Source organism: Denticeps clupeoides, chromosome 3, assembly GCF_900700375.1.
Source record: "Denticeps clupeoides chromosome 3, fDenClu1.1, whole genome shotgun sequence".
In the NCBI taxonomy this organism is placed as follows: Eukaryota; Metazoa; Chordata; class Actinopteri; order Clupeiformes; family Denticipitidae; genus Denticeps; species Denticeps clupeoides.
The window spans coordinates 13,944,012-13,959,538 of record NC_041709.1 but is presented as its reverse complement, the minus strand read 5'-3'; the positions used below and the strand labels follow the sequence as shown (position 1 = coordinate 13,959,538).

Here is a 15,527-nt window from a genome sequence, read left to right as displayed (position 1 = left end):
TAAGACGCCGCCACCGCCACCGCCGTTGAAAACCAATGATAGTTACTTACGTGGCCATTATTAAGAAGTGACCCGTACCCGCGCGTTTATGTCCGGGTGAATAAAGGCGTGTGCGAGAACTCCTCGCCTGAGGAATGTGTTTACATGCACGCCGAACTCAGCTCGGCCGCAAGCCGCGGTGTTTAGAGCCGAACTTCAGCTTCTTTAAACCGCGCCGAGCAGAGACTTGTGTGAGGGGACGAAGAAAGTCACAAGCGCACTGCATCCTGGACGGAGGGCTGTGAACGAATGAATGAATGAATGAATGAATGAATGAATGACTTGTGGAGGCTTGTCTTTGAGAAGATGGCAGGTTAATGGCAGGGCGCCTGCCAGCCTCCTTGGGATCGGATCAATCGCTGCTCTTTGAGAGGTGGTCAGCTCATTGTGTTATCACTCCTGACTTAATGACTTGACAGAAGACGTTTAAAGGCACTGGAGATCAAGGGCGGGTGTCAAGAGAGAGACAAGAGGGAGAAGACGAAGAGTTTCAGGACCTTTTTTTTAGAGAAGGCGCATCAATGTTGGGAAGGAAGTGAACACACATGATCATTATTACTTCATCTCACGATCAGGGTGTCTGTAAATGACACGGTGGGAGTTAGGAGAGGTGCTTCCAGCGATTTATTTGTTTTAATGCTGGATTTAAGGTGGTCCCCTGGGTTATTAGTGGGTGGGGGGACCTGAGAGAGCGCAGTCAAAATATCGTCTAGACTTGTGATCCTCATCTTTTCATCACAGCGGCCAGGCAGCAGCCCTCCCCTCTGGGGCGGAGGAATGATGTGATGAGCACGGAGCTGGGCCTAATGACAGGCTGCTGATAGCAGCCATCAGACCTGTCGTGTTGGGATGACATGTCCTCCGTGTAGAACAGATTCCTCGTTATGGAGGGCAGAGGACCGGCCTCGTTCAGCAGGGTTAGGTCATGACCAGCCGGACGGCTTTGCATAGACACATCGTTGTGCCGGCTCGGTTGACATCAGCCCATTACTTTGATAAAGGAGACTGGACATGATTTGTGTTCAGTTCAGCGGTCTGAAGTCATCTTACAAACACCTCGGCCTGTCAGCTCTCAGAATCTCTCTAGTTTGCTCCTGCTTGAGACAGGACAGTGGACATTGCGAAGCATTGTGCTCTCATAACTCTTATTTTTACTGATAATTAACCCAAAATGTTAAAAACAACAACTCTATTTTATCCATATACACAGAAACACACACACACCAACTGCTGCCAAGACTTAACGTACTAGCTGGCTAATTGTCCATGCATGAGGATGTTGTCTGGTGAAGAAGTGAGGGTGTATTACTGTACTTGGAAGTACATTTTGTAGGTATTAACAGACCCTTTTATGCATATTTTATAAGTATGTAAATTGATTTAATATTGGTTTTGTCATTGTGATACAATGTGTCCGAAATGTGTCCTCTGCTTTTAACCGTCACCCTTGGTGAGCAGTGGGCAGCCATGACAGGCGCCCTGGGAGCAGTGTGTGGGGACCTTGCTCAGTGGCATCTCAGTGGTACCTTGGCGGATCGTGATTCGAACCGGCAACCTTCCGGTTTCGGGTCCACTTCCTTGCATGCTTACCTTCCTTACCCATCACTGCCCCGTTAAAATTAGAAGTAACAAACTCAGTAGGAATCTGATTATCACTCCCTGCTCTCCCTATTACAGCCTGTTTTGGCAGCTACTAACCAGAGTGATATTTATCACGGTACAATGTTCATGGTGCGTTTACCGCTTGCCATTTAATAACAGAATAGCAGGATAATCATGTACAGGACACAGCTTTGTTGTACAATCGTTGTGACATAAATATACAGATACACATTTGTGGGCATTTCAGAGAGAGAAGAGGATAAGATGAAAGAGACAAAGTGAAAGAAAGAGAGAGCAGATGGCCTGTAAACACTCTTCCGGCCAGACCCCATGGTGTGTATATTAGCCAGAAATCTCTCCTCAGCCCTGGCCCTGCAACATTTTAGTGTCTGAACGCTGATCTTGACCGTAAAAGAGACACCACACACCCAGTAGCTGCCGAGTGGGTTTGAGATTAAGCTGGGCTTCCTCCCGCACACGCAATGTGCAGCTTTTTTTTTTTTTTTTTTTTGCTGTGCCGGTCGACTGACTTGTCGTAGAATTTAGAATGTAGACGGTCCTGGTTGCACACTGTCTGTCACAAGCGTTCTCCTAAACTCAATCAAGCCAAGTCCAGTTGATCACAATAATAGACTGTGTTTAATAATCATGACTATTCAATTTGATTGTATTTATGTGGACAGGGCAGAGTTGTCCATAGTGACCTCTGCAAGCTTTTTTAAATACTATTTGCTGTTAATGGATGGCTCCTCTGCCATTTAGATCGCCCAAAAATATCAGATGGGATTACGGGAGGAAATTTATTTTATATGGAAGGGAGGGATGAGTTTTGTGCAAACATGATTTATTTTTTTATGTTGACCGAATCAGTCCAAAAGAATAGATTAGGTTTTCACAACCTGCATCTTTCATGATCCATTCTGGACTATAAATACATCTTTGACGGCCGACATGCCGATGTGAATAAAAATCAATCAAGAAACGGCGAGAATCCTCCCAGGAAGGGACTGCAGCAGGGCAGGGCCGCATGAATAATTGAATCTGTCTCAGCGTCCATCATCCTGCTAACTGTTGCCTTGCCCCACCTCCTCACCATGCCTTTACCGACGGCGCACAACATGCGGTATCCTCAACGCACAAATCCAAACCACCCACACGTGCTGATGAGAGGTGCGGGCCCTGCACCAGACAGATTGGGCCATGTGATAATCTCGGGCCCCTGCAGCAGCGCGGGGAATCGGATTCGACTCTGAACGGGGATGTAAATTGCTACTGTGCTGCAGCGTAATTACAGCTGGCAGGGCCACCCCGAGCTTTTATGGCACGACAGCATTTATTGCCCCTGACCTTGTTATTACAACAGCCTAATTGGCTGATGACATGTGGGCCTGGTGTGGTGCGGGCTCAAGGTCTGAAGGGGGCTGAAACGCTCCGTGCCACTGGCTGCCGAAGCTTTACTGAGGATTTACTGTCCTCTCCAGGTGCGTTTCACCGTTCTCTTTCTTCCACAGGGGGCGACAGGGAGCGAATGACAGCCAATCATGAGACCTACCTGCTTATGGCCAGCACACAAAATGACATGGAGGACTGGGTGAAGACCATCCGCAGGGTCATATGGGCGCCTTTTGGTGGAGGTGAGATACCTGATGTTACCTGATGAGTATTTTAAGGCCATTTTTTGCTCCATGAATATACAACATCTCCACTCTTTGGATGTATTTGAGCCCATATGAAAATTAAACCCCTTTAGTGAAATAAAATCAGTAATTAAGTAATGAGTGAGTGGGTCATTAGATGCTGCCAGTGGGAACTTTTCTCATTTTCCACTTACAATTTGCTAAATATACTGTTAATATGAGCAAGGTTATTACCACTGTATCCATCATTTGTATATGTGGCATAAATAGAGAACAATTACTGTGCATCTCAATTGTCTGCATGTAAATGATTTATGTATTGAATTTACTCTGGACTCCAGTTAAGTGTTAATTCGTTTAATGGCATCCACAGTGTGCAGATCACCGTGGTCTTTGTTTTTTTTTTACCGTTTTGGCAAACAGAATGTAGATGTTTGCATTTGCATTTATGGCATTCATCAGACGCCCTTATCCAGAGTGACTTACGATCAGTAGTGACAGGGACTGTGGACAGCAACTCAGGAAGACACCAAGTGTGGTTTGAGCCTGTGATGTTGTGGTTTACTGGTATGTGAGTGAGTGTGTTACCCCCTAGACTACTACTACCAGATGTTAAAGAACAATGTGGCCAAAGAGTTTTGTGGAGGAACCTGTTTGATGGCTGTTACAGTTGACTGCATTTCAAAAGACAACATGTGATGCAGGGTTGGCACTGAAAGGGGTCCCCTGTTAATAGTTCTTCACTTTCTTTCTTCACTTTCTTTCTTCCTTTCTTTCGTGTTATAGCTGTTACAGATGGCCAAGCTATCTTGTCCTTCAGGTTTAGATTAAAGTCCTAGGTAAGAAGCTCTGTGGTAAAAGCCCCAGACTTGTTCATGGACAGCCTGACCACTGCTTTCATCACAGACCTCAGTTCGGGGACTTCTTTTCTGACACAGTAATATCAGCTGCGGTAGTCTATTTCTTTACTAAGTAGCAAGAAAAAGCTGCTGCTTGGGGTCATGAGATTATCAAGATGGAGAATAGATATAAAGATGAGAAGTGTTATTGAACTATGAGTTAATGCCATAATTAATTCTTAACCTTTGGTAGTTGAGTGAACCATTCCATATTTTTGTTCCATTACTCACTGATCCCTCTTTTTTGCCCATGAAACAGTATTTTCCCTGATAAAAAAAATTACCTGTAGCACAACAATCTTTATTGAACCCCTAAACAGATTGCTCTCTAGCACCATCTACTGGATCACCATCTACTGTGAAACATTGCAGCACAGCACACGGTGACACAACGAAATGTGTCCTCTACTTTTAACCATCACCCTTTGGTGAGCAGTGGGCTGACAGTGTGTGGGGACGGTGCTTTGCTCTTGAACCTGCCATCACCATTGTTGGGATAGGCTTTTGTTATTTGTACAAAAAATCAATACACATCAAACCAGAAGACCCAGGTTCAAAGACACAAGACACTTAACCCTAAGTTGCTCCGGGGGGGGGACTGTGCCTGTAACTACTTTACATTTTACAGCATTTATCAGACGGCCCTTATCCAGAGCGACGTACAATCAGTAGTTACAGGGACAGTCCCCCTGGAGCAACTTAGGGTTAAGTGTCTTGCTCAGGGACACAATGGTAGTAAGTGGGATTTGAACCTGGGTCTTCTGGTTCATAGGCGAGTGTGTTACCTACTAGTCAACTACCACCCTACTGATTGTAAGTCGCTCTGCGACACATATAATAATTTATTAATAAATGTAATAAATGGTCTTTTGCAACTTGGTGTACAGTTTTAATGCCCGGCTTGCCTTCTCATCCAAATGTCACACTCTGTATCTTTAACCACTTAATACATATGAGGGTTGTGGATGCTGGAGCCCATCTCGGAAAATTGGCACCTTAGGGATGCGCACATTCACCATTCACGCCATTCACTCAGCCTCCACTCTCACAAGTCATTTAGTCACTGACCCACCTTTGGGTGTGGGGAGGAAACCAGAGAACCTGGAGGAAACCTGTGCCCACACAGGGAGAGCATGCCAGGCCTCGGGGTTCAATCTCCACGACCTTGAGGTTTTGATGCCACAGTGCTACCCGCTGTGCCTCATCCAAGCAGAAAATGCTTCCGTGTTGGTATGAGCCGTTAATGTTGTTAATTAGGGAGGCTATTTATACACAGAAGCACAGTTGAAACGAATCACGTATATAAATATAGATTCGGAAATGTTGGAGCACACTGTTATTCTTACCATCTGAGGAGTGTTGCACATGCACAGGCGTTTGGGGTAACCACCCCAACAAATAGCTTCAACATGCGCTCAGGAGTTATAGCCACATCAAATGCTAACTCGGATCAAGGCTTAAGGGCTTTTCCAGTGAAGGGGTCGCCCCCCCCAGGAGCGGTGGGGCTGGGACTGGTTTAGTCATAACACGAGTACAGCACCGTAGGGCCAACTGCTGCTGCTGAGCCCTCCCGCTTCTTCTTCTTCTTCTTCTTAAAAAAAAATCATTCTGCATGCCAGGATGGACGAATATCAACCGTACCTTTAGTCTTCCTGCTGCCTCTGCTTTGGCTTTAGACCGTCCACTTTCCCACAGGCGCTCAGAGGGCGTTCAGGGAGTTTTTATGCATGGAGTATGCCGAGAGAACCCGCCTTTGGACCGCCTGCTAATGCTGTCTCCATGCGTCCGGAACAGAGGAAAGGAGAACAGAGGAACTCTCTGAGGGAGAGAAGCGGGGTTCAGAGTCTGCAGATAACACAGATAGGCTGTGAAGGCTGAAGGGGTCCGATAATTACCTGGTGAGAGGCTGCCGCTCGGACAGCGGGGGCAAAGGCAAGTGAAAGTCAGAGAGGCAGAGAAGAAGAGAGGGGCCAGGGGCACTTTTCTAGTCTCTTCAAAGTATCCTGCTCAGAATAAAGAAGAACTGAGAGTCCGCTTCAGAGCAAACCATCAGATGACATAACCCAAGGGGAAGTCGAAGCTCAGCTAGGGTCACTCTCAGCCTTGAGACCGACTGATATCCATGAAATCTTTCAAAGGACAAGGATTCTGCAACATTTCCATTCAAGTGATTTTTTTGTGCTTGTTATCATACTGAATTTGGTGTTTTTTGATGATGATTAGAATCGAGATTAAGGACAGGAATGCAACCCGTCTGTCTTCTCTGTAGGGGCTTGTATGAATTTTTGTCATTCGGCTTGGAGAGAAACATTTCAACAGATAAAACAGGAATGAAAGGCCATCAGCGTGAAGCGATAAACGTTACGAGCAACCAGGATCAGTGCCACGCTCATGAAAGCCTCGCCCGTCAAACTTTCCCTTGGACGTCTCTGCGCTGTCGCATAAACGGATAGGTTCTCCCGCCCCGGCGGAACTGCACCTGTCATCTCTGCTCTTCAGATCCGACAGCCTCCGCTCTCTTACCTGTGATGTATCGCGGTGTTGACTGACACCGCCTCTCTAACATGCCAGAGCAGAGAGACTTCAGTAGCAGCGTTTCTGCAGCATGGGCATACAAGAATTTTATTAAAAGAAGCATCTACCACAAAATCAGAAGCTGTGTCAGCTTCAGGAGGGGTGAGTGTCAAACAAAGAGGTTTTTTTATCGAATTGCTTGCAAAAATAAAAATGACATTATTTATGATCAGGTCAAACGATTTGACAGCACAACCACTGACTGGTGGGTTGTGTGCACTGTTTTTCTTCTTTTCTGCATTTATTCTAGTCGCTGTATCCTATAACAGGTAATTGTTAGAAAGGTTAAGAGATTAAATTATAAATCATTGAGCCATGATAATCCATTTTGGCCTGGTGGCCTAGTAATATACATTCTATTAATGTAACAGACAATTTAATACCAGAACTAGTTCTGATCCTCTGATTTCACTCTGCCACATATATTTAAATCAATGATCCTCAAAATTAATTAAAAATGAATAAGTGTGTCTGAGTACTAAAGGGTAAACTGTGGTAAAATGTAATTAATATACTCAAGGTCATGTGAGAAATATGATGTCCTACTTCCTCTCATGTGTGTATATCTTGTCTGTATATACCCGCACATTTTTATATTATATATATGCATATATTTTATATTCTCTCTCTATAATCTAGAGATTATATTTAATATTTTAAATATTTTCTTTTATCATAATCCTGATTTATATAATTGGGAAACAATGAAGAAATGCATACGGTCAGTGACAAACGTGCTTCTGTATAGACAGGTTCTCATTTCACATAGAAGCCAAGGTTTTAAGTCAGGCCATTGCATCGGCCCATTTGTTTTCGTACCATACCGTACCACATGTCTGCCGTTTGTCTGTGTCTGGAGACCGGAAAGTTATGCAGATCCAAAGCTTCCAGGAAAGGCTGCTTTAATCTCCTCATGTACGCTGGCCACATGAGCCCCCCCTCCCAAAATGCGAATCAGACTTTGCTTTTTTTTTTTTTTTTTTTTTTCTTCGCCCTTTTCTTTCTCTGCATGGAGTGACAGACAAAAGGCCAGGGGGAGACAGAGTGAGAAGGCTGTGGAGGAAGATTTTTTGGGGGGGCGGGGTGGTGGGGGGACATGTAGATGAGTGCGCTGAATCATGGCCGACCACAAGAGATGGGGAAAGGCTGCTGGATTAAGATCTGAAAGTAAGCCCTCCTTATCCTCACTCTGCCCTCTTTGATGTAGCTCTGTGTCATCTTTCGTACAGGGAACACTTTTTTCCCCCCCAGTGGCCTTTTTTTCCCCACATATTCACACTAATACAAAAGTCCACTGATAAAATAGCATCAGTGATGAATTGTGCTGAAAGTAACATGGAGTGAATTTGCATTGTGGGGTTATGTTGTTAAAAAAAAATAAAGACACAGACTTGTCATGTCATCGTTTCCTCCGTGTTTTCAGGCATCTTCGGCCAGAAGTTGGAGGAGACGGTGCGATATGAGAAGCGCTTTGGGACCAAGATGGCACCCATGCTGGTGGAGCAGTGTGTGGATTTCATCCGGCAGTGGGGGCTACAGGAGGAGGGCCTGTTCCGGCTGCCAGGACAGGCCAACCTGGTCAAGGAGCTCCAGGACGCCTTTGACTGTGGGGAGAAGCCATCTTTTGACTGGTACCGCATCCCACTGTGCTTCATCCGTTTACACAAGATAAATTCTATCCAAACTCCTATCAGATGAAGTCATAACTTCTCATCCTAATCCTACTGGGGTGTAAATCATCACTAAATCCAGGATGTAATTCTTTGCTTTTCAGTAGAATAAGGATAACTGTAAGAGGGAGGACAGCTTAAGTGCCAGAACGTGACAAAAGCCTTGCTTGATGACCTCGCTTGCCTCTGAATAACTGCTTATTCACTGTCCGGATAACTGACATGGCAGAAGTTTTACGCCGGATGCCCTTCCTTACCAACTTGCACCAAGAAACACACAGTCACATGCATCCCCAGTGGCTGGCTTATAATGTGTCATTTCAAAAAAGAAGAATATAATTTAATTTAAAATTGCAAACCATCATAGTATTTTAGTATTTTGTTGTTTATGATTATGGCTTACTGCTTATGATTCATTATCTCAAATTGTTAGACTAATGCCTACTAATGCCTAAATTCACAATACATAGATGTCCAACTTCTATAAAGAAGGTTTATATTTTTACTCAATTTTTGTAATTAATGTAGTGTATTAATTAAAAAGGTCCTTACACTTCAGTACATCAATGAAAGGGACAATTTGACTATAAGTGCTTGCACATGACATTCTTCTTTCCAGAGCGATATTAGCAGTCTTCCCTGTAGCGGAGAACATGCTGCATATTCACTAATTACACAGTGCATATTTAGCTCCGCATCTACTCAGACTTTCAGTGGATTTGACTCCAGACTGAACTCTTTAACAGTTCAACAGATGGCTTTTCTTGTTAACTTGCATTTATGCAAAACTCATAAAACCTAAACCTAAACAGTGAAATAAAGAGGGTGGGAAATGCAGAGCTCACATTGTTAGTGCTACTAGTTACTGTGCATATCGGAGACATCTTTTATAACTTACCAGTGACATGGTGAACTGTGAAAGATGCCATCCACGCCTCCTACTCCTCCCCCAAGAAAAATAGTTGCCCATAAATCCCGCCTGTCAAGAGGTATCAGGACCCCAGCCTATTCATCACAGCCTCACAGGGCAGCACAGTGACATGTGATCACATATTTGTTAAGCTGATTTAGTATCTGGTGGCATCATGCCTGCTGTCCACACTCTCCAACACCCACACCTGAGAGTCTCATCTTGTTGGATGAGAGTCTTCATCTGAAGATTCCTCTTTGTCTCTGTAGTAATACAGATGTGCACACAGTGGCTTCTCTGCTGAAACTGTATCTGAGGGAGCTGCCCGAGCCGGTCATCCCGTTCTCCAAATACGACGACTTCCTGGCCTGCACCAAACTCCTCAACAAAGACCAGGATTCTGTGAGTGTGGTAGTGTTGTGCTCTATTAATCAATGACAATGATATTAGCAGCTGAGAAATGCTCAAAAAATATCAGAGATTGCTCCACTGCTCCTCTTATCATAACTGTCTGTAGGTTGGCCATCAGATCTCAGTAAATAGAAGCAGGGAGCATAGATTAAGTAGATCGAGTCTGTCTAAGGCCTTGTTCACACAGACTTCTGAACCTGGCATCTTTCTGGTATTTGTGACATCACGTGAGCGTGGACTGAATGCAATAGTTGGAGCAAATCAAAGTGTGCGCACAGGCGTTCAGCACGAGCGTTTTGTTGGCTGTGCCTTCAAATAAACAATTGCTCCCAAAATCCAGCCAAATACAAGGAAAATGTCACTATTGCCTTTCCATACCATTAGGACATTACCATGTCCTGTTGGACTGAATAGGTCCCGTAATTCTATATTATGGAACTATATTATGGCAACATATCAGGAAGCAATGCAAATGGTTTGCATTCAGGATGCAAACCATCAACCTTCTGATTACGGGTCCACTTCCTTACCTTGAAACCTGAATAAAATGGCTTTCAGATGAATTTTGCAGAGATAAAATTGAACGTGGGAGGCCAGCAGGGAAGGACCTTATTGACAAAAAGAGAAGTCTGCAGCCTAAAACAGATTAAAGGGAGTGAGACAATTAAGATCAGATTAAAATTGATTATGGTATTACACATTAAATTAACATTTGGTAATTTAACATGTAGATTCTGTTAAATAAATTGATCAGGTCATTTTAAAGATAATTTATAGTGGTTTAAAAGCAAGACACAGTAACTTTGCATTTATCTGAAACATTTAAATATATGAAATTTCTCTTTCCGTCTAGGGAATGAAGGAGTTGAAAAAACAAGTTGAAAGTCTACCTCCTGTAAACTACAACCTGCTGAAGTACATATGCAGGTATTCAAGAGTGCATTTGAACAATGCAAAAACACATGTAATGACTCTTACATACCTCATAGTGGATAACTAAAATTAATCTCAGAATTTCTCACTGCCTCATCATCTGCTTTTGTCTTCAACAGGTTTCTTGATGAAGTGCAGTCCAATTCTGGGGTGAATAAAATGAGTGTGCAAAACCTGGCAACAGTCTTTGGACCAAATATTTTAAGGCCAAAGATTGAGGACCCTGTAGCAATCATGGAAGGTACGTAATGGTCTGTAATTTGGAAAGGTTTACTCTTTAAAACATTTTTCGGACTGCCAAAACTTTTACTCAAGATAAAACTTTTAACTAAAAAAATCTAGACCAGTGTTTTTCAATATAGATCCTGGATCAATCCAGGTAGTTTTTGGTCAAACCCAGACTCACCTGAGGCTCTTTCTTCTAACTGCAGTGAGTGAAAACATTCTGGCACTTGACCGAGAATCACATGTCTAGACAAAAAAAAAAACTGTACTGGTAGATGGCAACAAATACAATATTTTGTATCAAGTGTTATAATTTGTTTTCAAAAAGTGGTTCCTCTGAAATCTGAAGTTGGGTATAATATTGTAATTATATTGTCACCACACCCACCATTCCTCTTTTTCTCTCTTTTGACATTATTCTTTGTTCTTTCATGAAATATCAGCCATTTCATTTATAATACTTAACTTATCCTTGAAGCAGAAAGGTTCAGATTTGAAATGTGGGGTAAGCCTTCCATTTTGTGAAGTGATTGTCACTTGTGATACACAGCAGCACAGCGCACGGTGCATACAGTGAAATTTGTCCTCTACATTTAACCCATCACCCTGAGTGAGCAGTGGGCAGCCATGACAGGCGCCCGGGGAGCAGTGTGTGGGGACACACTGCAGCACATCCAGCAGCCTTTCCCCATCTCTTGTGGTCAGCCATGATTCAGCGCACTCATCTACATGTCTCCCCCACCCCACCCCCCCAAAAATGGCCCCCTCCTCCACAGCCTTCTCACTCTGCCTTCCCTGGCCTTTTGTCTGTCACTCCATCCAGAAAAAGAAAAGAGCGAAGAAAATGTGGCCAGCGTACATGAGGAGATTAAAGCAGCCTTTCCTGGAAGCTTTGGATCTGCATAACTTTCCGGTGCTTTGCTCAGTGGCACCTCAGTGGCACCTTGGCGGATCGGGATTTGAACCGGCAACCTCCTGATTATGGGGCCGCTTCCTTAACCGCTAGGCCACCACTGCCCCTATTTGGTGGAAATGTAACGATCTGTACTGTAGTCTGTAAAATAAGGTGGTTGGCCATGGCCTTCTCAGAGCTGGTGGTCTGTACGGTCATAAAATCAACCTTATTTATTATTGTTCAAGAGCTTATGTTTAATTTTTTTTGTGATGCAGGTACGGTGCTGGTTCAGCAGCTGATGTCAATGCTGATTGGCAAACACGATGTTGTCTTCCCACAAGACGAGGAGGACAGTCCCAATGCTCTGGAGCTGTGCAACAACAACAACAATGAGGTGAAGGTGCCCACCTCTGGCCAGCTGCAGAACAAAGAGAACAACAACCCCACCAGCTCCATCAGGCAGTGTGCCTGGGAGGCTCCTGAGTCACCCCAGCGAGTGCCTGTGGACAATGGCTCGCCTCGCTCTGGCAGCCCTCGCAACGGCCCCACGGGGAGGTTCGAGGTGACCCGCAGCCCGCCACTGACAATGAAGAAGAACCCAGCATTCATCAAGGGCAGTGGCATCGTCACCAACGGCTCCTTCAGTCCCTCATCCTCCTCAGCTGAGACCAACCAAGACAAGAGCCAGACATTGCCTGGCGTCAACCTCCAGACCTGGCGCACCAGTGCCATCAAGACCTCTGCCACCAAGATGGGTACCATTGGTGTGCCCAATGGTGGTGGCAGTGGAAGTGGGGTACGACTGGGTGTCTCCAGCAGCGATGTTGTGAATGGGACACTGAATGCCCGCAATGGACTGTGGATGCCCAACGGGTATGTGACAATGCGCGAGGGCAAACCTCGCGACTGCGAGCAGGCCAGCCACCAGCAGAACCGGCTGTCGACCTACGACAACGTGCAGCTGCAGCCATTGATGCAGACCTGCCTGGGCAGCAGCTGCGAGGACAAGCAGAGCGTAGACAGTGCCACCTGGTCGACCTCCTCCTGCGAGATCTCGCTGCCCACCTCCTGCCGCTCCTCCACCACCACCTGTCCTGAGCCAGATTTCTACGGGGGCCAGTTCGAGGATGCTGTCCTGGACGGCGTTCCCGAGGATGAAGGGCAGGGGGAGTTTGAGGGGAATGGGGAGCAGCAGAACAGCAGAAGTGGAAGTGGGAGCAGCAACGGGAATGGAAGAGGCAGTCGAGGCACAAGTGGCAGCGATACCAGCGAGACCTTTGCACTGAGCAATGGGACCAGCAGCCACAGTGCGCTGCACAGCCTGGTGGTCGGGCTCAAGCAGGAGATGATGAAGCAGAAGACAGAGTACGAGACCAGGATAAAAAGGTAGGGGCAACACAAAGCAGTTGCATGTGTTTAGGTGCAATACTGCAACATTCACTGAAGGCATAATAATTAGCGAAATGTACTTATTTCTGTTATGCACATTTCTAAACATGTACAGATTTTTTCTACCAAAATTATTGCTGTTTGTTGGGAGCAGTGCATATATCATGTTACCCGCTGAAACCCCACCCTTAATACAATCATCATGAAATCTAGATCTAGAAACAATAGCAGCAGAGATGCACATTACCTAGATAGCTAAATTAACTATTTGGTAAAGTGATAAAATATGTTTTATTCTGTTAATTATTGTTCGGTTATGCTAATCAGTAATACATGTTGCTGAAATAAATAGCAGACTGAGAGGAACAAGGTTGATTTTCATTATTCTCTGGCACCAAATTTATATTGGGCTCTAACATTAAAATAGCAAGACCACATAAGCTGGTAGCATAAGGTTGAAAACCCTTAAACTAATAGTGAAAATGATTTAATTACAGCATCCAGTTTTCATCTAAGATAGCTGCTAGACAGAGCATCCATTTTGCAGATCATTGATAATAGATCATTTAACAATTGATAAAGGGGTGTGGTTTTAGAATCTTCCGCAGCATTTCAGCTCCGAAAATACTGCAGTTTTTTTTAGATATACATAGATTTTGATATCAATCAAACAACACATTTATTTATGGTGTAATAGACCCTGAACAATTCTTAATGCTTTACATGGACTTTAAATGTTATTATTATCACTGCCGTGTCAAAAACAACGTTCCAACTATTTCCAGTGTTGCTAGGCAGCATAAGTCAGCTGATGTTACTTTAAATTGTCACCATTAAATAATTTAATGTAATCACACACTCACTTCCTCTCATTCTCTTATTCCTATATTCAAGTCTGGAGCATCGTAACCTGGAGCTGGAATCTGAGATGGTCAACCTTCACGAAGAGTTGGACCAAGAAAGGAAGAAATACACCATGGTTGAGATCAAGCTCCGTAATGCTGAGCGCGCTAAAGACGATGCAGAGAAGAGAAATGAGATGCTGCAGAAGGAGATGGAGCAGTTCTTCTCCACCTTTGGTGATCTGACGTCCGACCCTCGGCGGCCAGACCGCGCCAATACTATTTGGATCCAGTGAAGAGGGGTCCTGTACTGTTGGCCTGAATCATATAAATGTGAGAAAAAGGACTAATGGGTAAATCATGAAGATGTCAGGATAAAGACAGTGTAGTCTAGGGTTCTGATTGAGGGGACAGACAGGATGTCGAAAGCCGGTCTCCTACCTGACTGAGACGACTGTGAGCCTTATTTTATAGACAGACTCTAGGGACACTCTGAAGGAACATTTTATCAGCATATGTCTTTATGATCCAACCAAAACAAAATGTCCTAAAACCCTGTTACTGTCAAGTGTTACATTTTGTCTGCCTTTCAGACTGTGTATATAAAGTAAACAACGTCAAGAGAAATATGTCTGTAAAAAAAAAGTAATATTTTAAATGTCTGCTATTTAAACTGAAATTGTCAACTTTTACTTTTTGTACCAAGCCTTTTTCTTTGCACTTAATTATTATGATTTTATTTTTATTGTTCCTCCACAAGGTACATGCAAGGTACATACATTGGTTGCTGTTTTCCTATTCCTTCTGGAATGTTGCAAAGCCCAAGGCCCATCCAGTGACCAAAACCTGACAACATAAAATTGTACATATTTTATATCCAACAAGGCAGACGTGTAGTGCTTCTTCCTGCTCCATGCTGACAGATTTTCAGCTACACTTGCTGTAAGCGAACTTTACGTCAGTGACAGTTTGTCTGAAATGCAGTGTGTGTGTGTGTGTGTGTGTGTGTTTACCAGGAGTCTGCTGATGTTTAGTGCCAATTCGCTGTTTTTGCTGAATCATCTGAATCCCATATATTTGACATTAAGTGGAATATGTATAAATATATAAATGTGTTTGGGGTTGGATGTGCTTTAAGGAATGGTGCTATTTCTCCATCTTGACCACTTGAGTCTGCTGTAGCGAGAGGCATCTATGTGCAATGTTAATTAAATCATGTGATATTTTGCAATATTATGGGTTTCATGAAATTTCTGAACCATATGCTCTAGTTTGATGGGGCCCCCAATCTTCCATATCAAACATAAAAAATGCTTTCCCCTCAAAATAGTGATAGTCATAAAAAAAAAATATTTGCTAAAGTGAACATTTGAAAAATGTTTCCAATCTGCACAAATGTATTACTAGTAGGCATAGTAGCCACTATAGGAACATTATTCTGCTTTGGTGAGACATATCCTGTGAACAGAAACTTTCCTCAAATTACCAATGGGACAGATAT

At 43.9% G+C, this 15,527-nt stretch overlaps 1 protein-coding gene across 4 annotated transcripts in view; it reads left to right on the top strand.

Moving 5' to 3' along the window:
- The window catches only part of arhgap24 (Rho GTPase activating protein 24), a 76,722-nt gene extending 61,460 nt beyond the window's left edge, over nucleotides 1-15,262 (top strand). For all 4 annotated transcript variants that reach the window (XM_028973304.1, XM_028973306.1, XM_028973305.1 and 1 more), the window contains 7 exons: nucleotides 3,153-3,275; nucleotides 8,175-8,382; nucleotides 9,601-9,733; nucleotides 10,596-10,669; nucleotides 10,795-10,916; nucleotides 12,071-13,181; nucleotides 14,079-15,262. In XM_028973304.1, the coding sequence (XP_028829137.1) occupies nucleotides 3,153-3,275; nucleotides 8,175-8,382; nucleotides 9,601-9,733; nucleotides 10,596-10,669; nucleotides 10,795-10,916; nucleotides 12,071-13,181; nucleotides 14,079-14,322 (2,015 nt within the window). In that variant the 3' untranslated portion in view covers nucleotides 14,323-15,262. The remainder of the gene's footprint in view (nucleotides 1-3,152; nucleotides 3,276-8,174; nucleotides 8,383-9,600; nucleotides 9,734-10,595; nucleotides 10,670-10,794; nucleotides 10,917-12,070; nucleotides 13,182-14,078) is intronic.
- Nucleotides 15,263-15,527: the final 265 nt, after the last annotated feature.